The sequence below is a fragment of the Lonchura striata genome, chromosome 9 (assembly GCF_050655825.1).
Source record: "Lonchura striata isolate lonStrDom1 chromosome 9, ASM5065582v1, whole genome shotgun sequence".
In the NCBI taxonomy this organism is placed as follows: Eukaryota; Metazoa; Chordata; class Aves; order Passeriformes; family Estrildidae; genus Lonchura; species Lonchura striata.
Window position 1 is genome coordinate 7280176 of NC_140711.1, and position 22526 is coordinate 7302701.

The following is a 22526-nucleotide window of genomic DNA, read 5'->3' on the forward strand; positions in this document are numbered from 1 at the left end:
AATCATTAAGGTCAGAAAAGACCTCCAAGATCATCAAGTCCAACCTTTTACCCAATACCATCCATGCCCATGTGCTAAACCACATCACTTCACACTTAGGCAGTCAGCCTTTTGCCTTGGGTACTGTGCATTATGTAAGTAAACCAAAGCGTGTTTAATTCATATTTTGTATTGCCTTAACTGCTCTCCAGGCAGTGGCATTTTATAGCAGGTTTCAGTCACCAGAGGAATCACAGCCAAGCTATGAGCTCCCAAAACCAGAAGTTTATCACAAATGCAGACAAACTCTGAAGCAGAGGGGCCTGGATGACAACATGATAATGAAGGATCAAACCCTCGCAATCCATCGGGGAGCACAAGCTCCCTAGCGATGCCCAGATTTCTAATTTGGTGCATAATTATTGAAGCCACTTCAAGTAACTCCTCTAAAAGTTCCCAGCTGCCAAGACAGGGACAATATTAAGGTTTGCCAGACACAGCCCTAGAGGGTGGTGAATTCCATAATGATCTCTACCCCTTTAATTTGCCTGTCAAAGGGAAGAACTGAAAAGAAATGGAAATCGATAGGTTAAGGGATAGAAATTTCTCTGTTCCCCCAGGGCCTATGCACACTTCATTACTTGGCACTTTTTCTATAGGAAAAGAAATACTTCTTAAAGGAGCCAAAATCAGTCACATTTGAAGTTCACCCTGTCCTATGAGTTAACCAAAAATTAGCAGCTATTATGCAGAGCAGGAACATTCCCTTCACAGCATCTGCTAATATGTAGCAAATTCTAAACTTGATTTCTGCAACCAGCTCTCTAAAGAAGATACAGTATCAAATAAATTTGTGTCACATTCTCAAGGATGACTAGGAAAATGGCATCAGTGACTTTTGTTTCACGGTTGTTTAACACATAAAGCATTTTGTTCTGTTATTGTCAGTACAGTCTCTCTCAGGGATCAAAAAGTCTAGAGATTCTCACCTCAGACACAACATTAAGGATTCACTCAGAGCTGAGTGGGACTCTGCAGTTTCAACACAAGCAGAAAATAATCAGATGTTTTCAGTGAAATCAGATAACAAAGTCACATCTCATTAACCTTGCGAGGCTGTTACAAAATAAATATTTATTCACAACTCTATTTACTACTGTTCCTGATGTTGGACAGTAAGAATAGTTTACAACAACAACTGAGAAAAAGAGGCTGAGGTTTCAGGAAGATGTACAACTAAATTTCTGACAATTAAGACTATAAGCAGGGATTAGCCCAGAGCCAGCTCCCCCAGTGACTTCGCTTCTGCAGCAGCTGAGGGCCACTGCACACTTACACCAGAGGATTTATTCTGAATAAGAGGCAAGGTTAACACTTTAATAATTTGGAATGACTGCTGTGTACAGTTGCATACATACCTCCCCTGCCCATTTCTTTGCATTCCTTCCAGCAAAGCCTCCATCACTGAATCCTGGTAGCTTCAGTACTAGGGAAGTACAGGAAAGCAGTGGTCACCCATGGTAATGCACGAACCAGGCTGCTTCTCCATCCAACTGCAGGAAAAGTGGAAGCCCAAAAAGCACAGAAGTCAAAGAGCATACAAAGAATATGCAATTACAGGTGAGGAAAACAATGGCACCTTCATGAACTTACAAGCCAAACAGAGGAAAACAGATTTTTCTATCAGAAAAATATACCCAATGCTATCATCCAACACTACCAAATTGAAGTGATATAATCATGTGATCTAATAAATTCAGAGAGCAGCAATTAGACTCTGCACTTGTGTGAACTCAACAGAAGGACTGGTAGATCTACTGGGAGCACCAGCATGTGGAGAAACAGGAACATTTGGATTTCAAAGTTTGTCACTTCAGAGAGAAAACACCAGCAAGTAGCAGTAAGAATTCATCCATAAATTACATATTTTCCAGGCCTCTATTACAGACTAGCTTAAAGAGACCATGTAGTTTACCACAGCATTCAGAACACACTGGCTCTTCATACAGTTGTGGGAATTTTAAGAAAACATAAATTCCTTAAAATTTCCTCTTAAATTATGAATATAAGTTGAACACCTTTATAGTAGCAGTACATTGCTTCAGTTAAAAATTCACCTTTTAAATAACAAACACATGCATACCCAAAGAAATTTCATATTGTGGTGAAAGCGAGAAGAGTTTACATTAAAGCCAAAATTGGGGAATAAAAATTTTCCACGCAACCAGAGCCAGGAAGCCAGAATTTATTTCAATATCTCCTTCATGAAACTGCAGCTAATATAAAAATGGTTAACTTGTCCAGAGCTATTAACACAAATTTCTGTTTCCAAAATCTACACATTTTCCAAGTACTGAAGATTAATTCTTCCACCATCTTTCCTCAAAGATTAATATAACATTATTAAGCAATCAGCAAAAGGGGAACAGGTCACAGCAAGGGAGACTTTGACAAATGCAGGCTCAGCTTCATTCTCTTTCCCAAAGAATCTTCTATCGTGCTCCTACAGCACTTAAAAACACAACTCAGAGATTAAAACCTGTCCTTGGGAGCAGTGTTTTAAACCACAGCCATATAAAAAATGCACAGAGAAAAATCCTATTCCTATTCTGACACTGTTTCATCTGTCTTTGGTGCTGTTTGTGCTTAACAAAACTCAATCAGTATGCAGAACAACTTTGTGGTTCTGCTGAGGGCAGGGTGCTGAGGAGAGCAGATGAGCAGATCCCCTGAGCTGCTGACAGCATTCCAAGAGCTCTCCAGGTGGCCACAGCAGACATTAGACAGTAGCAGCTCTCCTCTTTCATTCTAATCACACCTACACAGAATCAATTTTCAGTGGGCAGAGAGATGAGGAGACAGACAGCATAGAATTCCAGAACAGTTTGGGTTGGAAGGGATCTTAAAGCCATCTCATGCTAAACTGCTGCCATGGGCAGGGGCACCTTTCACTATCCCAGGTTGCTCCAAGCCCTGTCCAACCTGGCCTTGGACGCTCCCATGGGAGGCACAGCCACAGTTGGCATAGCCAGATTTTGGGGGAAAGCCTTAAAATCAGACACCTCTAGCCAGTTCTATGCTACGTACAGTTTGCTGACTTAGTATTACATTTTGGCCTCTCATGCTTGCAAGCTGCAACGTGCAAGTTACAGGCACCTGAGTAAAGACCCAGAAGAGGAAACAATCTCCTTCATTAACTACAGTTGAAAGAAGGAAAGCTGGCTGATCACCTCTGAAAGTGAAGAAATGTGAAGTATTTGCAAAAAAAAAAAAAAAAAAAAAAAAAAGTCCAAAACAAGACAACACATTTAAAAATAAAAAAGGTTTAGCATTCCAGCTCAAGGCAGAACTGTAGTAGAGTGAAGTGGAGAGAACTTTACAATACACAGGAAGACTTAAGAATAGTGCCCATGCGACAAGACTGGGATTACTTCGCACTTAGAAACACAGAAAGATGCAATCTTAAAGCGTTGCTGGAAGCATGCTTACAATGAACACAAAAGGAGCTCCCAAAAGCAATACCACGGGCGAGCTCCGCTTGCCAGCGGCAGGAACGGCACCTGCGGCAGGAGCCCGAAGTGAACCAGCCCTCGCCAGGGCGAGAATCTCAGAGTCACTGAGCTCGGAAAAGTCCTCTGAGACCATCAAGTCCAATCTTGTGACCGATCCCCACTCTGTCACCCAGCCCAGAGCACCGAGTGCCGCGTGCAGTCTTTTCCTTAAACACCTCCAGGGATGGGGACGCCGCCGCCGCCGCCCTGGGCAGCCCTTTCCAGTATCTAATCACCCGTTCTGTGAAGGAATTGCTCCTAATGTCCGGCCCTGGTGCCGCTTAGGTCCGTGCAGCGGCCGGGGCCAGCGGGCCCGGCCGGCACTCCCCGCTCCCGCCGCTGCTCCCAGCCGCAGCCGAGCCCTCACAGCGCCTGCCCCGCGCCCGCCGCGGCACAGCTCCGCTGCCCGAGCCCCTCCAGCGCCGCGCCCCGGGGAGCTCCGCTGCGGGCTGCCCGACACCTCGGCGCTGGCTGGCCGAGCCGCCCTCCTCCCTTCCTTCTTCCCTTCCTTCCTTCCTCCCTCCCTCCTTCCCGCCTTTCCCACCCTGGCAGCGGGCACGGCCCGGCCCCGCCCCGGCAGCGCTGCGCATGCGCTGGGGCCGCGCCTGCGCAACAGCGGCCGCGGAGATGGGCAGGGTAGGGCGGGCTGGGGAGCGCGGGGACAGGGGGGCACAACCCTGGGATACAGCCCTGGGACACAACCCAACCCTGGGACACAGCCCTGGGACACAGCCCTGGGACACAACCCAACCCTGGGACACAGCCCTGGGACACAACCCAACCCTGGGACACAGCCCTGGGACACAGCCCTGGGACACCGCGGAACACGGAGCCGTGCTGGCCGGGAGAGGCAGGGAGCGCAGCGCGCCGGGGCTGGGGTGCGCTCAGCCCCGTGCCCATCGCCGCCCACATCGCGGCTCCGGCAGCCGGCGAGTGCCAGGCCTGGCTCGGTTTTGAACGAGTGCCCGTTCTCTCACACCCGCCAGGGTCGGGCTGCCTGCTGCTGCCGCCCCGCAGCATCACACCGGGGCGAGGGCCTGAGGTGATCCTTCAAGGAGGGCAGAGTACAGTTAAACAGTCTGGAGTAATTATAGGAGCTGGGGGTGAACGATAGGTCTCGTTTTGCTTCTCTTTCACCGGTTTCCTGCACTTCAGGTTCGGGCAGAATTCTGGGTACCCTGAAGTCCTTTGTTGTGACTCTCCCAGACAGGTGAGGCAGCAGCCAGCAAAGGCTTCTGAGCAGCTCTAGGTGCTCAAACTCACTCAAATTAGACTTCTAAAAGTCAGTCAGTAGATATAAAATACATGTAAATATCAGTAATAACCATCTGGTTTTATATATTAATTTCCAGTGCATATCAGTCTGCAATTCACTTTGATAGAGTTCTTTTCAGATGAAGTTGTTCTATGTGGTTATAACCCTTTTTTGTGTGGATTAGGGAAATCAAGGTATCCTTGTAAGTTTAAACTTCATATGGATTTCATCAAAACTGGAGCAAGCCAATAGTCCAGACTCCAGCTCCTTGGCTGGGGATGTTGCTAAAACAGCATCTGCTTTGTGTCACAGATTTAGCTGCTCTCGCCGCTGTGACGATGGACAGCGAGGTGCAGAGGGATGGCAGGATCCTGGATCTGATCGATGATGCATGGAGGGAAGATAAATTGCCCTACGAGGATGTGGCCATCCCTCTGGTAGGTGAATTGCTACTTATCAATCTGAGTTAAGGCTGCTGCGTTCATCACAGTCCCTTCCAAGAAAAGGCACAGAATGTTCCTCGTGGTGCGGCTAATTTGTACAAGAGGCTCCTGGATCTCCACGGAAGATCCAGTCTCTCACGGAAGGGACTCCTTCTGTGCCCTATATGCCAGTCATTCCTGAGTGCATGAGGACATGGATGCTTCTGTTGCTTGTCCCCTGACCAGTTGCTGAATCCTCTCAGAACTGGAGTTCCTTTCCCATTGCACTGTCCTAGGTTTGGCATCAGGGAGAAGTAGAATCATCCTTTTTCTCTGCTTCCCTTTCTTGTTCCTGGTGTTTGAAGTACTTTCCTGGTTGTTGGGAGAGCAGAGGATCAGTCTCACATACAGTTCCAGTCTTGGTTACACTTTATATCTGCTTCCTGCAATGCCATTAAAAGAAGCTGAGACATTTTCATAAGTGTTTCAAAGCAGTCTTTTCCAGATTCAGTGTTGCTGTTGGAAGTTCTGGGACAGCAGTGAAGGACTGGCAGGTGCAGCAGGACTCTTGCCTGTGGTGATGTGTCCAAGGCATGGCACCTCTCTTTTCATCCAGGGTACAGCTGCAAAGTCAGAGAGGGGCAGCAGGGGAAAAGCTACTGCTGATCCCACACAGCCCAGAGCTAAAGCTTCAGATCTCCCACACTGACACCTTTCCTTGGCTATTTTGAAACTTACAGGGAAGTTAGAGGTAGCTGAGGATTTTCCCTTTTTCTCTCTGGTACACGAGCTTTACCCCAGCTAGCACACATAAAGCAGCCGTGGGGATTGTGGGGTTTCTTTCAGCAGAGAGACATCTCCAAATCTGTGGCATGGTTCAAGCGTCAGCCCTGCCACCACTGGCTTTTCAGAGAGGGCGAGGAGCAGCTGCACAACTCAAAGTCCATATGTACAGCACACATTTTCCTGCCAAGAGTTGGGCTTGAGGGAAGCATCTTGCAGAAGCGTGATTCTCAGCTAAAAGAGCACAAACCCTCCTTTGCCTTTATTAGGCAAGCCGAGTATCATAAACAGGTTCCTTGTTGACAATTGCCTTTACCCTGAGTCCAAACATTATTGTTTCTTCCCTTAGAGCCATCTCGTGATGGCTTACAGTCACATACAATGACAGCCTCAGAGAAGGAAGCCTCACCAACTACCAATAGAAAGGCCTGGCTGTGGATATAAAGATCCCCAGAGATGGGATTGGCTCTGATCACATAGAGAAAACAGCATGAATTCACAGGGGACTTACTCAGGGACATTGCAAAGGAACAACCAGAATGGCTGTGAAAGTGGTATTTGAGCCTGTCCTGAGAATCTGCTCCAGTGCTTAATCAAGCCATTTCTGGGAACTCAGATGTGTTCAAATCATTCATTGTTTTCAAAGCTGAAACACTTTATCTAGCTCCTGCTGGGATTTCCAGAGGAAATTCTAGAACTCTAAATTCTAGAACTCAGAATTCCTGCCCAAATGTTATCTGGCAGAATAGCACACACTCAGTGTGACTACACCAATACAGCAAGACAGAGAACAAATAATAGAAGGAAGTAAAATGAAATCTCAGTTAAACTTTCCTTCCCTTTACTGTGCTGTGAGCAGCTCTGGGGCACACCTGGCAGGGGGTTCTGGCTTCTGCTGTTGATCCAGCACAGCTACACCTGACTCCAGCATACAGACAGGAAGGACTTCTAACCTGCCATAAGAAAGTAACATTTTACAGAACCATTTGTCTGCAGTATTTGTATTCTTGGCAACAGCAGAAACAGCACATTGCAAACAAACAATGGAATAAATGCATTGTACTGTTATTTACTTACTTTGCATTTGCTGTATATTCTCCCTCACTGTGTGTGCAGTCTGAGTGTATAGCAAGGCCCCAGGGTCCTGGAAAACAATTTACCTTTCAGATTAAACACATTCAAATGAATATTCAAATGAAAAGAATAACCATATTCAAATGAAAAGAATACTATTCATGATGAGGCTCAGCAATATTTTTAAGTGGATCAGTATGTATGATATTTATTGTTCAGATGCACCCTCTGGTCTCGTTTGTGGGTTTTGTATCTATCCATACTAATCATAACAACCTGCTGCTTGCAGAAAGTGTATTACATGTGGAATGCATTCTACCTGTGTTTTGTTCTCAGAATGAGCTCCCTGAACCAGAGCAAGACAACGGTGGCACCACTGAGTCTGTGAAAGAGCAAGAAATGAAGTGGACAGATTTGGCTCTCCAGTATCTCCATGAAAACGTTCCACCCACAGGAAATTAGTGATTCAGTGGGATTTCATACAGTGGATGCATGAATGCAACATAAAAATATTTTTTTGGCTGACCATTGCTGTCATAAGCTGCCCTAAGGAGGAAACAGCATTCCAGATTTTCAGATTCCAACAGTGGTTCTGCTCACAATGCTTCTTTAAAATGCTTCTTTCTTGAATGTGAAATAGCAGAGGCTCTGACATCTCAGAGCCAAGTGCAAAATGTTTCATGCTTATAAGATTATTTCATGTTTTCTGTTAAATTGTTCTTAAGTTGGTGCCAATTCTGATCTTAAATGTTTTCTACACGATTAAAAAGTTTTTACTGTCTCAAATTGCAATTGATTTCAAAGTTCTCAGTGGGATTATTGTCTAGAGTTCAGTGTACAAAACCCAAATAGCTGTGAGTTGTTGCCATCTTTAACAGGTTTGTGGATGTGTGGGGCAGATGTGAAAGGTTGGTCAGCAGAATCAAGAGTGGGGAGTAACCTGTAAGCACTCAAATTCCTGCTCTCAGGATCTGATGGTGGTGGTGGACAGCATTTCCAATGCTGACATCCTGGGAATGTCTGCCAGTGTGTACAGTGAACAGACAGTCTAATTTATGCTGGAATGGTGGTTACTCAAAATCAGGGTCTTCCAAGGGATGGTTGAGAGTTCCAAGGAAGAACCTGCCCGTCCTAGTGTAGGGCCTCTTGATGTGCAAGCCACTCACATGAGCAACCTCAGATGGGAAATGAAAATCAAAAAAACGTGATGGGGAAAAGAAATCAGTAGGGCTTAGCTTCAGGCAACAAATTGTTACCTCTTTTTGTATTGAGATGAAAGGCAAGGCCCTCAAGGACCTTATTTTATCTCTGATTCTCAGATGTCTTTTGCAACAGGTAAAAGCCTTCTGTTCTTCATGTTCCACTGTTGGACCAATTCCATGTCACCATTGGCAGAACTTCTTGCTAAGGAAAAATATTTTGACAGAGTTTAGGATTACTGGTAGAGGTGAGAAAGGAGCTGGAAGGAAAACAATGTTTAAATTATATTCTTTTGTCAGTGCAGCAGAAAAAGCACTGTCCTGGAGCTTCAAGATCCACAAGTGTTATTTGGTGTCTTTTTTCAGTGTTTATCATCTTCAAAGTAACAAGCCCCAACTTTTGCCTGGGTGATTATCAAATGGGATCACAGCAAGGCACATGTTCAATGAGATTCAGATTGTTGAGCTGCTTAATGCTGAGGAGCTCAAGGTGCTTGTGAAAGAACCATGCTAGACACATGCTCTGCCTCAAGTGTGATCCATGCCTGCACCAGAGGAGCAGCACACACCTCTCTGAACGAAAAGGAGCTGCAGACAGCAGAAAGAGTTAAGGATTAACCTGAGAATTAGCAAAGTCAAAAAGCTTAATAAGTACAGCATGGACCAAAGAACCAGCTATGCCACTAGGAGCTCTTATCGGTCAGCTCCTCATTGGATCATCACCAAGGGAAAGAAAGCAGAGCTTAGGCTTAATGAGGTATTTCTAATCCCCCCAGGTTCCCTTTCCCTGGCCTATGTTAGAAGAATTTGCTAAGAAAACACCAAGCAAAACTACCACTCTACTTCTATCCAGCAGCCATCCTTGCTCCCTCCCCTCTCAATCCCTTTACAGACTCCCCATCACCCTCATTTTCCCAATTTTGCCACAATACCTTCCAGCTCCAATTTCAGACTTCCTTTCCTGCCCCTGATAGTTGTCTTTCCTTGGCAAACTCCTTCCTCCCATCCATCAATTAGATGGATTCTAATAATTTTTGAATTAGAGTTGAATTTATGAGGTTCCAGCAGGTCTATGAGAAAATATGGGAATGCCAATTGCATGAGTGTTATCCAAGACAGCAGTTGCTTGGGAGCCCAGTGGAGAGACAGACACCTTGAAGTGGTACTTACCCTTTGTCACAACACAGTGCTGTGCACCTGTCTCTTGCCTGAGGTGGTGACAGGATTTATAGAAGGGACTCTGGGCCATGGCACTCAGGAGAGTAGGAAGGACATGGGAGATATTAGGGATCATCATGAAATCTCCAAAGGCAGGGCCCTGTGAAACCAAGTGCCAGCCCCACCCAGATGCTTATCAGACTTGCAGTGACATCTACAATGTTCCTGTCATTCTTTGCAGAAGACAAATAGGCAATAATCTCCTTAGTTTCAACACATGTAGTCAAATTGCTGCTTACAGCATGATACCAATCCATTTGTGTCTTTGATTAGTCATCCCCCAAGGCAAACTATATTTAAATTAAAGAAACCTGCTAGAATAGAAAGTGCCCCACCTTAAGAAGATGCTTCATTTGACTGGTCTTCATTTCTTGGCTGGTAACTTCCTCCTTTCACCACACCTACTGTTACTGGCAGGAAAAAAGCAAGCAAATTGCTGTCAGAGCCAGCAGACACATGCCAGAGAAATTGTGGGATCCTTCAAATCTCTTACTCCTAGAAGTTTCATGTGGAAGTCCATATGCTGAGGCTGTGCGTTGTGTTCATCTGCCTTTTGTATGGGGTGAAAACAGGTAAGAACTTAACCATTTGTTTTGAATGTTTTTGTCAAATATAACACATTTTCTGTGCTTTACAGCAACATGAATGTACCTGCCCTCTGCATTTACAGTTACTGCACAGGGTATCTCACTAACATTATTTATTTTGGCAAAGCAAATTATACTGGTTTCATGAATGTAGTCAGTTCTAAGAGTTCCAAATGGAAAACCAGAACTATTTTTTATTATCATTTCCTCCGTTTGCAAACATTTCTCTTACATAAGTACTATCTGTTGACACTGAAAATGTCATTCGAAATCTTCAGAGAATAATGATTTGTTCTCAGGGGTGTCATGTATGGCAGAGGCGAAGGATGAATTACCATTTATGAACAGTAAGCTCCATTTGATAGCCTCACAGCTCTACAAGAACAAACCTGTGTAACAATAAACAAATGTACTGCCTTGTGTTAGCATACACATGGGAGCAAGGCAAGTTACAGCTCTCTGCTTTGTACAGAAAACAAACAGGGTTAAAAAAACCTGTTCTTATAAAAACTAACTTGTGTTTCATTGAGTCCTCTGGAGTAATCTCAGGGTCACCTTTTGCTTGGTTTGTTTGGTTAATGCTCTCTAAGAAATGCAGTCTCGAGAAGTAGGAAAAGAACGGTGTGAAAAGGCACCAGTGAAATGCAGTGAGTTACTGAGGACCAGTTTAGGAGTGGAGGGCACACCCTCTCTGTGGAAAAGTGATGGAAATCTGCACCACTAATGCTCTCAAGATTCGAGGTGTGGTAATCAAGTGTGCTTAAAGGGGGATAAAGATATTGTTGATGGTTAAGACCAGTCTGATGTACAGACACACTGTACAAAGCCCAGGCAAGGTGGCAGGGGCTGGAGGGCCAGAGTTCCTGCAGACAGAGAAGCAGTGACACACAGCTGAGCTCCATGCAGGTGCTCACTGGGCAAGCAGCTCTGTGTCCCAAGGACCACAGCTGGGACAGCCACACATCCAGACAAGTGACCACTGACCCACTGAGGTGAACTGCTGGAACTTCCCTTTGCAAAAGGACAGCCTGGTAAAAACCTCAGCTGCTACTTTATTCATGCAGACAGCTCGGTACCACAGCCCCAAAACGCCACCATGGCAAACCCTGCCTTGTCCATAGGATCAACATCAAAGAAAAACCCTCCAAAACCATCTCCTAGAAAGGAATGAGAGACACCAGGGGAATGCAGGCCTGAAGAGCACTGACTGCAGTAAATACCAGGGGTCTGCCTGGGACTGTTCCACTCCCTGCAACACTCCCACCGGGGAATTACCTGAGTAATTTCAGAATATAGATGTGTGTGTGTATATCTATATTATAACACACACACACACACACACACACACACACACACACACACATACATATAAAAGATATATAAAGTTATTCTGAAGATGCCTCCACTGCTGCAATAGCACCTTGGAGGCTGATCTCAGGCTCTAGACCAAACTGTCCGGCTCCCTGGCAGGTATATGGATTTAACACATTTTTATGCTCCCTGCTATAGGTTCTGAGAGATCAGAGCACCTTGCCCAGCAAACCAGTGTTTGCCTCCTGTTTTACATTTCAGAAAACAGAGCAGAAGGAGAATGGGGATTGCCAGAGGCTGTCTAGCAAGCTAAGGCAGGGCTGGGTACTGGAATGCTGGGTTATAATGGCCATTCATTCCCCTTTACTGGAGGGGAGTGATCTGTTGGACATGGTTTAAGGACAGTGCCAGGGGATAAGGTTCTACCTCATTTATTTGCTTGCAGAGTAAATCTCACTAAGCCACTTGCCCCAGTCATTCTGAGTTTCAAAGACACTTCCAGCCCTTCGGGTAGGAGTCACTTTGGTGGCAGAAGGAAGAGCAAAGCCAGGTTAACTGGTCCTCCCATGTGTCAGTTTTTGAACACATGGTGATGAGGCTGGGATTGGCACCAGCTTGCCAGAAGAGAAGCTGGCAGGTTTCCTCCCCTTATTAGGACTGATTTGATTTTGTTAATCAAAACAGAACCAATCTAACAGATCTGGTGCAGATATAACAAGGCTCTTTATATAATCCCTGTGTTAGGCATCAGCAAATGTTGACCAGCTCTTTGAAAGCACTTCTGTACCAGAAGGTTTGGGCTGTTCTGACGACAAACATAGTGCTCCTCTGGGCAAGCCTCAGCACAGTGCAGGAGATACAGAAACAAATTAAGCAATCAGTGCAATATTGCACCATATAGAAGTAATTCTTGCCTGGCATTTCTGCCTGTATTGCTACAGTTTCAGTGGCAGTAAAGATAATTAACAATACTATATAGTGCTACTATACAATAACTAAAACAATGCCTAGTTATTAGTAGAACACACAGTTGTAGTTTTTTATGCTGCAGTAGCACCTAGAGGACAGTCACTGAGTCTCACTGTATGACTGGTGTGCATGAGCAAAAAAATGTTAATTTTTCTCTGCTAGTTACTTTGGGATCTCCACAAGAGCAGTGTCACAGAACTCTTGCTGCTTTTTCCCTGGAGCATCTTGGCACTGTAAGAATGACCTGAGAGCAGGCTGGCCAGGAGGCAGCCACCCAGGTCAGCTTTCCTCTTGGGAGCAGGGCCCAGCATGACACTGCTCCTGGGAGCTCTGAGTGAAGCATTTCAGAGGCAGGACAGTCTGCATTCAAAGGCTCCTGATTTCACTGGGCCTGGCTGAGGGCTCATTTCCCACCACTCCTGTCACACCATTCATATGTTGTCATAGGCTTTAAACGGGAAGGACTCCATGGATTTCAGATGTTAAAATTTATTTCTGAATTTACGGTAGCAATTAAAAATATTCAGTCGGACTTAACTGCAACATCCTTTTAGCCTATTAACTTTTATTTCTGGAGCTCCTGGGGCTTCTACAAAGTAATTAGCAGAACTGTGGCAACTGAGCAGATTGTTTTATGTGCTGGGCACATAAACCTCTCATAAAACTCTCATGCTCCTGATTTCCTGAGGAGGAGAAAAGGGAAAGTTGCTCATAGAAACTGTGAGAATTTCATCATTCACAAATTAAAATGCACAGAGCATTAGAGATTTGCTAGAGCATAATTAACTTACAGCTGCAGGTTTTCTAAACCCTGCTACCTACTAAACAGTCCTTTAAGCAACAAAGACCAGGGAGATTCCTCTAGGAATTGTAGCCTGAACAATTACTGCAGCCCAGGACATATTTGTGAGAGAGACACTCTCCCCCACAAGGTTCCTCAATAAGATTATGAGGATTTGAGGGAGAGGATTGTGAGCCAGGAAGAGGCTACTAAACCTGGGAGGGCCTTCATAAGTAGGGTCTGTTTGGAGACAGTTATTCCATTCCCTGCCAGTGCTCTGTTGGAGACTGTATTGGGCTCTGAAGGCTCAGCTGGTGTTCTGCTGGAAAAGCAAAGAACAAAGATGGGCTTTCCAATGGCACAGGCCATCCCATCGAGCAGTACTTACATAAAATTCAGTTACACTTCAGCTGTGTATAAGGCACAATTACCATCTCACAGACCCAAGGGTGCCTCATTTTGCAGACTGGAATACCAGGCCGCGTCTGCACATAAAAGTGAAGCCTTGAGCTGCCCCTCACCACGGCAAGACTCTGCAGCTTGGCAGCTCCAGGCTGAGGTACAAACCAACAAGAACATCTGTTTAGCTGAGAACCTGTCCAGAGCACCTAGGTGTGCTCACAAGCCAGTACAGCAACCATCCTGCCTGTTGGTCTCTTAATAATTTCCTCACACCAGTGAGATTTTTGAACAGAGTCCCTGCCAGCTCCCAGCTGCCACAGGAAGCAGGGCTGTGGTGTTTCAGGGAATGCTGCTCCAAAAGGTGTGATTGCTCTCTTTGTTCCAACATAGCAAGAAAACCTAAGTTCCAAGGTAACTTCAGTCATGAACGTGAGAGAGTGGAGAGGGAGAGAGGAGACAGGAGCAGCGCCTGTGCTCAGACAACTCACAACACACTTTTCTGCCCTGTGTAGGGTTGGTAGGTACAACAGGCTAAAGAAAACCCCTTGGTGCCAAACTCCAATTGTCACTCTGCCCCTTTCAGATCCTCAGGAGGCATGTCCTGCATTCACAGCCCTCAGCTTTGGGAATGCTTTGATAGGGACAGATCTGAAAGTGAAGCTGCTGCTCTACACCCGTCAGAACCCAACCTGTGCTGAGGAGCTCCACTCAAGAGCCTCCAAGTACCTCAATGTGACCAAGAAAACGACCTTCATCATCCACGGGTACCGACTCACGGGCTCTGCCCCGGTCTGGATCCCTGACCTGGTGCATCTCCTGCTTTCTGTAGAGGACATGAATGTCATCGTTGTGGACTGGAACCATGGGGCAACGACTCTTATCTACAGCTATGCTTCTAGGAAGTGCAAAAGAGTTGCTGAGATTCTGAAGAAACTTATAGATGAAATGTTGGTAAGTTGGACGCTCATGCGATGATACAGTCATTAAGGCACAGTATGTAAAGGGCACAAAGGAAGTGCTTAAACCAGCAGGATGTCTGGGAATAGAAACTCCTAAAAAAGGAATACATTAATTTTTGGAAGTGCATGTATATTGCAATGCCAAATCCTACCCTTGGACTTGGTACAATGGCATTTTGCTGTCATATTCAGTTTACACTCTAAGTCTCTACATTTCTGGGTACAAAGCTCTCCAGTCACGTTTTCCCATACATAGAAACCCTACTTCCACTTTCTGGATACCTAAAGGCAGCTTAAGGGGATCAGCTACAGTTCACACTCCTCTAAGGTGCTGCACAGGCAATGATGATGCTGGATCCTTAGGATCACAGTGTCTGCTAATTCCTTGCAGGAACCACATGTGGGGCAACTGGAATTTTACTCCTGGGGTCCACCAGTGGTTCCTGTCCACACTTGTAGTTGTTGCCCCAGGAAAATGCAACCATTGCCTGAACTGTTCTCATAACAGCTCTCTAAGGCATAGGCCTCAAACAGGAATGCTGCCTGCTCTGTGGGATGGTCAAAGGGGAAATATCTACAGCGTGGAACACTGGGAGATGTTACATTCCTCCTCCTAATTTTTTTATATTTTCCGAAAACACATGACCATGAGTACTTTTATATCTCAGATTGATGGAGCTTCCCTTGACTCCATACACATGATAGGAGTGAGCCTGGGAGCGCACATCTCTGGCTTTGTGGGACAGATGTTTGATGGCACTCTGGGAAGAATCACAGGTAAGCCCTCCTCCAGCAGTCCTTCCCCCCAAGGAGGGGCAGCCCTGAGCGAGGCGATGCCCATGGCTTTGTGCTGCAGGCCTTGACCCCGCAGGCCCCCTGTACAGGGGGATGGCGCCGAGCGAGAGGCTGGACCCCACGGACGCGCAGTTTGTGGATGTCATTCACTCCGACACCGACGGTAGGTGCCGTTCCATCTCCCTGCTTTAGACAGAAACCCAGAGACCGACTGGGGCACGGGGAAGGGGGGCTGCTGGTGGGCAGCAGTGCTGGGTCCTTTGGCCCTGGAGCACAGCGGGCTCCCTCACCGAGCCTCTGGGGCACTGTGCTGCCCATGCTGTCCCAGCACTCCCTCAGGAGCTGCTGCTCTATTCGCATTCCAAAACGTACTGCTGACACAGCAATTATAACCTGGCCCAGGATTTACAAGGACTTCCTTAGGAGCCAGTGGAGGAGGTCCTGCAGCACAGTCCTGCCAGAGCAGGACACACCAACATCCCACCACGGGTCAGGCTGCATCCGAGCACACAGCATTTCCAGAGCTGGTCCCACAGCTCAATGACTTGCATAGAAAATCAATTATTCCCAGCCATGTTTCTCTACGTGATGCATCCAGTCTTCATCCCACCTCTTAAGAGCTAGACTATCCTCTAGGGCAAATCTGGATTCTCCCTCAGCCCTGTCCTTTTCCAGATCCACCAGCCAGGCCAGCAGTGCAATGCCAAGCCCCCATGCTGCTCCCATGGCCACCCTACCTCTAACACTTGGCTTTCCCACCTAATTGCTGCCTCTCTTCTCCCAGCTCTTCCAGGAAGTCAGATTTCAGCAGGACAGCAACATCCAGGTTTCACATCCCTTCTCCTCTCCTGCACACAAGTGACACAAACCCCCATAATTTGTACTGTTGCATGCACAGACTTATTTTAGGTACTTGATACCATTGTTAAAATTACCCAGTTGGGTCACAACTGTTTGGCCTGCTGCCTAAACAGAGGGATGACATTAGTATTCCTGTACAAGTAAGTATCCAAGAGCTAAATAAATACTAATTTTTCCAGTTAGGTTGCTATATTTCCTTCTTGTGCATTTTACAATTTAATATTCCCTCCCTGAGCCCTGGTATTCCCTTTTGCTAGGACTGGGTTACGGAGAAGCACTGGGCCATATCGACTTCTATCCCAATGGCGGGACCGACCAACCAGGCTGTCCACTGACAATATTTTCTGGTAATTAATCCTGCCCTGAATTCCACAAACCCTGATAAAATGTTTCCAATCAGAAAAAGAGGAGAAAGCCAGAGAATCATCATCACTGCTTAGAAAGTACATGAAATCCATATTCTGGGAAAGCCATGGCAGCAACTTCTCAGCACTGGTGTGACAGGGGTTTCGTTGATGTGCAGCAGGCAGAGATGAGAGTCAGGGTGACCTCTCTGTGCTTCTTTCATGGTGCAAGTGGGACTAATCCTCTGTGCAAAAAGTTATCAGATATATGTGTGCCTTCATTTTGTGACTATGTGAGAATTTTTTGTTTCTAATTACTTGTAACACATGAAAACCCAAGGACTAGCAGTAGCAAGGACCTGTTCAGAAAACAGGTTCAAGATGAATGTGGAGCAGGCAGTTATCCCAAATCAAAGGCACCTTCCTTGGCAGTGACAGAAGGTGCAGCCTGGAAGGCACAGTCCTAGTCTTGAACAAAAGAAAGCTTTTTTTCCTTTCAGCCTTTTTTTCAGCAGAACTGGTTTGATGAAAGCTGGGTGAAGAAAATACAGAAGGAAATGTATCATGAATACAACCCTTATCAGACCCAAGAGAATCTACATAGTAGAGCAGCCTGAGCTAAAAATCCCTAAGAAATGAGGCTTCACTGATTTTGCTGCCCATGCAACAACTCATTTTATTAGTTATGTGTTTCTACAGAGTTTTTATACCAAAATGGAAAGTCACGTGCAAAGCTAAAAGCAATATCCAGCTGCCAGGCCTGAGCTCAGAGAGGAGAGAACACCAGAGACAGAACTTGATCCATAGTTGGATCAAGCACTGGAACTGTAGCAACCACACAAACAAACGTTTTCAAAACCAAAAAGACAAGAGGAAAAGCAAAGCAGACACACAGAGCTGAGTGCACTCAGAGGGAGAGGCTGCTGCCCACCTACTGTTATGCCACAGCCCAGTGCTGCCCAGTGCAATTTGTTGGGTTCAGACTGGTCAGTGACTGTCCACTGGTGTGTCCTGAGGCATGAGGATTGCTAATTAAATATTTCTTCCCTGTATATGATTAAGGATTGCGGTATTTTAAATGTGACCACCAGAGGTCTGTTTTCCTGTTCCTGTCCTCCCTGACACAGAGCTGCAATATCACCACATACCCCTGCAACTCATACAGGAACTACAGGAATGGCAAATGCACCAGCTGTGAACCTTTCTGGCCCAAGCCATGCCCCATCCTAGGTAAGGATCCAGGGAATGTCAATCCATCCTGAATACTGAGCTGCCTGTGGGCACTGTAACTGGGAGGGTGAAGTTTTGCTGGAGGACTAACATAACGTGGTGCTTTGCAAAAACACCAAATTTATATCCACTGAGGTCTTTGAGGTATCTCAAGCCTGCTCCTTTAATATCACATGACGTTAATGATCTAGATCAGAAATCTACAGGTAAAGGATCCAGAACTAGAAAAGACAAAACTATACTTGGGATCTTTACACTGAAGTCAGAGAAAGAGTGAATTAACGTCCCTCACTTGCAGAGTTTGAGGGACAGGGGTCTGTTCTTGCTAAAATAAAATTTACAAGTAAATTCCCAGCACTACAAATCCCTCTGTGCTCTAAAAGGAATGGCAAATGGGTGAACAAAGGGAATTCTGGACTTGTCTGCCTCAGCCTGGGTGTGACAGCCCAGCCTCGGGCTGGCAGCTCTGAAATGTTGATGCTGAAACACCTGACACTTCCAGAAAGGAACTGGCAAAGCCAATGGGATGATTTTCATTCTGCACTGCAGAATTAAACCCTTGACCATGGATAGCAGATGTGGAGAAAGACCAGCTTGAAGAAAGTGCTGAACAATAACCAGGCATATTCAGTCCTAAGCCTTTGGAGTACAGGAGGATGTATGTCAGTGCTACTTGGCAGCTGGCACAACACAATGCACTATTTCTTAAATACTTGCTTATTTTTAGCCATTTGGTGGCTCATCTACCTGTGCAGCAACTTGGTTTCATTTTCAAACTCTCACCTGCAGGTTATTATGCCTATGAGTGGAAAAGCTATTTAACACAACAGAGCCATCCAGTGACAAGTATGTTTTTCGACACAGCAGACAAAGAGCCATTTTGCAGTGAGTGACTGAGATTTCTGGGATTATTTTTCTTTGTGCATTACCTCTGTCAGTAGCAGCCCAGCAGAGATAGTTATTTACTGGTGGTGTTATAACCAGCATTTTAGAAACTCCAGTGGCTGCTGGATGGAATTATGTCCATCTGTGGTTTGCCATAACCTTCCTAAACTGTCAACCTGTCTAGTGCTGGGAAAGCCAACTTGCTTACAGTTCTAGGAAATTGGTTGAGAACTTTCAAATTAAGTATAAAAATTCCCAAATCATGTTTCAAAGCAACACACTGTTCTTTTGTGAAAGTAAGAGGTGTGTGGGAATGATAAGAGAGAAAGACAGGCTATACAGGTGAAAAGGCTACCCTGGAGAAAAGTGAGAGGCACAGGGAGAGGAAGAGAGTCTGTGGAAAAAAGGGTTTCACCAAGGTGAAAAGTTTCATCTCATCCCTGTGATTACCAGCAAACCAGGGTATGGCATGGGCTGGGATTATGGCCTGAGCTCCAATGCTGGTCAGCAAGTGAATTCAGACTCAGATGAAAGAATAGGAAATTCTGCTCTGTGACAGAAATGACAGATGACAGATATGAAGAACAGAAATTGAGAGGTTCAGAGGGGAACTGAAGAAAGAAATACAATCTGGGAGTGAAGGGGGAAGGCAGGCAGTGAAAGGCAGTGTGCTGGGAGCCATACAGAGAGGCCATCCTGCATGAATAACCCTTGCTGCAGTGCTCTCTTGACACCTCCCAGTGTTTCTGGTTGAAATCTCTCAAAGGGAAATGGAGAGCAGGGAGGAGAGAGGGATTTTCAAGATAAACTGCCCATCCTCTACCCACAGCTCTGCTCCCAGACAGTGCACAGCCTGGACAGCAGATTGAGCCCACAGGGTCTGACCCCACTCACTCTTTCTCCCATCAGTCTATCACTACTTGGTGGATATTGTCACGTGGAACAAAGACACCAGGAGAGGCACCCTCAGCATCATGCTAGCTGATGAAGATGGGAGGAAGGCAGAATCAAAAGTTAATCCGTAAGTCTTACTGGTCTGAGCTTTTCTAAATGTTAGTGCACCCCTTGGTACAACTGCATCTGGGAGGAGGTGACACATCCTCTCCCGATTTCTCTGCTGATACTTGCTACTGCATATGGGATTTATTGGCCCTAAGGGACTTCCACAGCCTCCCCCAGCACACAGCCCTGACAGCCCAGCCTTTTGGTTTGGGCCCTTCTCTGTCATCCTAAGGACTGAAGTGGACAATCTCAGCCAGCAGCACAGCTGCCCTAGGCTTCTGCTAAAGCAGAAGGAAAAACATATCCCCCTCTTTCCTTCCTTTCACAGGGAGTGTTCTGTTCTAGTTCCCAGTGCCCAGGACAGCTGGGGATTAACCTGGGCTTGAATATGTCACATCCAAAATCAATTCATCCCACTCAGAGAGAAAAATTAATGGTGTTTATGTGACATGCAAATTCCTGATTGATCTGAACTACACTTCAGCCAAACACACCAGCACAACTAGTTTTTCCAAGTTTCTCTAAGTGCATATTCCCTCAGGCATATCTGGGATCTGCTTGCACTGGAGCAATCAACATCATCCCACACCAAGGCCAGTGCAGATTTCATGCATATCTCAAAATGACTCAGTGTTCAGGCCTGCACAGACAGCCAGGTACAAATATCACCTGGGTCTAGTCCACTTGGGATAAAAGCATAATCACAGTGAAAATTCCGTTTGGGACCAAATGGCATCCAATCTCTGTGTCCCCACTTCCACCCCAAAAAAGTGAGGGCAGAAGTGGCTGAGCAGGTTGACACCTGAATCCATACCCATTTCCTGTAAATCAGAAACTAATCACAAGCTCAGGCCTCCTCCCCCAGCCTGTTTGTAATATCACAGTGACTGCATTAAACCCAGTGCTATTCCCTTGGTGACTCTCTGACACTCTCTCTTGTCTGCTTTACCTTTAGAGAAGCTGCCACCTTCCAGCAGTACAAACAAATCACTTTGCTCATTGGGTTTGACCAGGATCTTGAAAATGTGGAAAGAATTTCCTTGACATTTTCCACGGGATCTGTCATTGGTCCAAAATTCAAACTCAGGATTCTACAAATGAGGTTCCACTCACTGACAAACCCAGAAAGGTGAGCAGATGTTTACAAACAAACCATTTCTGTTGGTGCAGACTGGACAGAAGTAATCTCCCAGATTCCTGGCCTGGTTGAGTATGTGCAGAAGAATTAGATTTATTTTACATTTAGTAATTCCCATAGACATATCTTGGGAATAAATTCCTCTTCAATGGAATCCCATAGCTGAATACTTACTCGAACACAGAGGCTGCACTGGGAACATGTCACATGTGATGTGACTCTGACGTGGCCTGACACCTTAACCTTTGGTCAGGAAAATAACCTTTGGGAAGCTGTCCAGGCCTGAACTCTAGGATGAAGGGAAATGCAGCACTCCGGGAAGAACAGATGTTCAGCCCCAAATACACATTTTATATCCCGGTCAATTTGTATGGCTAGTGAAGCAGGGAGATTAATTTACTCCTGGAATTCTAGCAAGTGGGAGCTGCTGGCTGCTTTGCCCCAAAGCCCTGGCTGGTACCCACAACATCAGGGGGTACCTCTCAAGACATTGCTGATGAGATTTCTATCACCTCATTAGCCTCTGTCTGCTCTGCTGTCCTACCCTTAAGCTTCCCACCTCTGGAGGCTGGGAGCTCTGCCTGAGCTCAGCAAGCACAGAATCTCTTACACTGACCTTGTGTGCAAGGACACTGTGAACACCACACCATGCTTTGAGTCTGGCTTAAAACAAGGCTGGAGGATCACAGGGTCAGGAGGGTGAAGCAAACAGACATAGAGAGCTGCAGAACATGCTTCTTTGCATTTCATGAGGTCTGCTACCCTTATCATAGCCTTGGAACAAGGGAAAGAGTGTGTATATCTACTAAACAAGGTCCTGCAGCTCTCCCTTGCTGCCACTCCCTGTTGCTTGTCCCGTTACTCCACAGTCACTTCCATTTACTCTTTTAAAAAGCAGACACAAATGCCCTTATATTTAACCACAGGATGCTGTCTCTCCCCGATGAGGGGCTGCCACAGGCCATAAATACAGTTCAGGACTTTGAACACATCATCTAATCAGTCACTGCCAAAGGGTGGGATGTCCTGCTCTCTCCCGTTCCCTGTTGCTCAATCCACTACACAGGGCTAATGTTCGTATTTCCCCAGTGAAAGCCCAAGTATTTCCTCAGTTTTTTTGGCTGAGCTAGCTCCAGACCAGATCTGTGTATTCCAGGTCATAGCAGTGGCAGAATTTCTTATGCCTGGAGCAGGGAAGGGGCAGGAACAGGCAGGTGGGCTGGGAGGACCACCTCGTCTGGTGGACACAGGTGTGGACTGGCGTAAAGGGAACCATAGACTCTGCAGCCAGTACCTGTTTGTTTGCTGGATTTTTTGAGATACTTTTTTTCCACAAGAAAAAAGATAATGTAGAACAGAATAGCAAAATGCTCAACATAGCCCTGGCTTAAAGCCAACCTCACTTCAGGTGGACTTGCAGCCAGTTCTCTTCTCACCTGAGAGGATGATTTATTTTATGTAGACCTCCAGCAGGTGAGGAATTGACAGGAATCAAGCGCCGCTTTTTCACTTTTGGCCGTGTTTTCATCCAGACCCCAGCTGTGCCGATACGACCTGGTCCTGACAGAGAACACCCAGAAAACCTTCAGGCCCATCCCGTGCTGAAGAAGGAGCCGAGTGCCGAGGCCGCGCGCCGGGGCGGGGCAGGGACATTCCCCCGCCGTGAGGGGACTCGGCGGGCGGGCCCGGGCAGCGGGACCCGCTCCGCGCAGTGGTGACCGGGCTGGGGAGTGGCAATAAAACCATGGCGGCACATCGCTTTAAAGCGTGTCTCTACAAGG

General features: G+C 46.2%; 3 protein-coding genes across 15 annotated transcripts in view; 2 read left to right on the forward strand and 1 right to left on the reverse strand.

The window, feature by feature from the left end:
* CEP63 (centrosomal protein 63) overlaps positions 1-22361 on the reverse strand; it is a 39681-nt gene extending 17320 nt beyond the window's left edge. The window contains exons 1-5 of one of the 8 annotated variants that reach the window (XM_085587635.1): positions 22182-22319; positions 9817-9891; positions 8321-8468; positions 7068-7134; positions 1398-1532 (exon numbers count right to left, since the gene is read on the reverse strand). In XM_085587635.1, coding sequence (XP_085443761.1) covers positions 1398-1441 — 44 coding nt within the window. In that variant the 5' untranslated portion in view covers positions 1442-1532; positions 7068-7134; positions 8321-8468; positions 9817-9891; positions 22182-22319. Of the gene's footprint in view, positions 1-1397; positions 1533-3468; positions 4024-4074; positions 4131-7067; positions 7403-8320; positions 8469-9816; positions 9892-22181 lie in introns of those variants that run through there. The other 7 variants (XM_085587637.1, XM_085587636.1, XM_021537191.3 and 4 more) reach the window with 7 other exon arrangements.
* On the forward strand, positions 4138-7850 carry ANAPC13 (anaphase promoting complex subunit 13). Of its 4 annotated transcripts, none has more exons than XM_085587641.1 (4): positions 4138-4572; positions 4686-4740; positions 5098-5222; positions 7401-7850. In XM_085587641.1, exons 3-4 carry the CDS (start codon positions 5124-5126, stop codon positions 7524-7526), a joined length of 225 nt encoding a protein of 74 aa, XP_085443767.1. In that variant the 5' UTR covers positions 4138-4572; positions 4686-4740; positions 5098-5123; the 3' UTR covers positions 7527-7850. The 4 variants fall into 4 exon arrangements, with proteins under 4 accessions (XP_085443767.1, XP_077641736.1, XP_085443768.1 ...); XM_077785610.2 differs by having other exon boundaries at positions 4138-4166; XM_085587642.1 differs by lacking the exon at positions 4686-4740.
* LIPH (lipase H) lies at positions 8579-22412 on the forward strand. 3 transcript variants are annotated; one of them, XM_021537195.4, is made up of 10 exons: positions 8579-10053; positions 14115-14482; positions 15159-15267; positions 15347-15448; positions 16404-16493; positions 17553-17720; positions 18510-18605; positions 19515-19626; positions 20563-20736; positions 22278-22412. In XM_021537195.4, the coding sequence occupies exons 1-10, from the start codon at positions 10002-10004 to the stop codon at positions 22348-22350; spliced, it is 1344 nt and encodes a 447-aa protein (XP_021392870.2). In that variant the 5' UTR covers positions 8579-10001; the 3' UTR covers positions 22351-22412. The 3 variants fall into 3 exon arrangements, with proteins under 3 accessions (XP_021392870.2, XP_085443765.1, XP_085443764.1); XM_085587638.1 differs by lacking the exon at positions 8579-10053 and having other exon boundaries at positions 11432-14482; XM_085587639.1 differs by lacking the exons at positions 8579-10053; positions 18510-18605 and having other exon boundaries at positions 11428-14482.
* The last annotated feature ends 114 nt before the right edge of the window (positions 22413-22526 follow it).

Bases quoted from the DNA above. Each gene is read 5' to 3' on its own strand.
- ANAPC13 (XM_085587641.1), top strand. From the start codon at position 5,124: ATGGACAGCGAGGTGCAGAGGGATGGCAGGATCCTGGATCTGATCGAT. The intron at 5,223-7,400 runs GTAGGTGAATTG...TTTTGTTCTCAG, and splicing joins AGGATGTGGCCATCCCTCTG to AATGAGCTCCCTGAACCAGA.
- LIPH (XM_085587638.1), top strand. From the start codon at position 13,955: ATGAACGTGAGAGAGTGGAGAGGGAGAGAGGAGACAGGAGCAGCGCCT. The intron at 18,606-19,514 runs GTGAGTGACTGA...TTCTCCCATCAG, and splicing joins AGACAAAGAGCCATTTTGCA to TCTATCACTACTTGGTGGAT. The intron at 20,737-22,277 runs GTGAGCAGATGT...GTTTTCATCCAG, and splicing joins TCACTGACAAACCCAGAAAG to ACCCCAGCTGTGCCGATACG.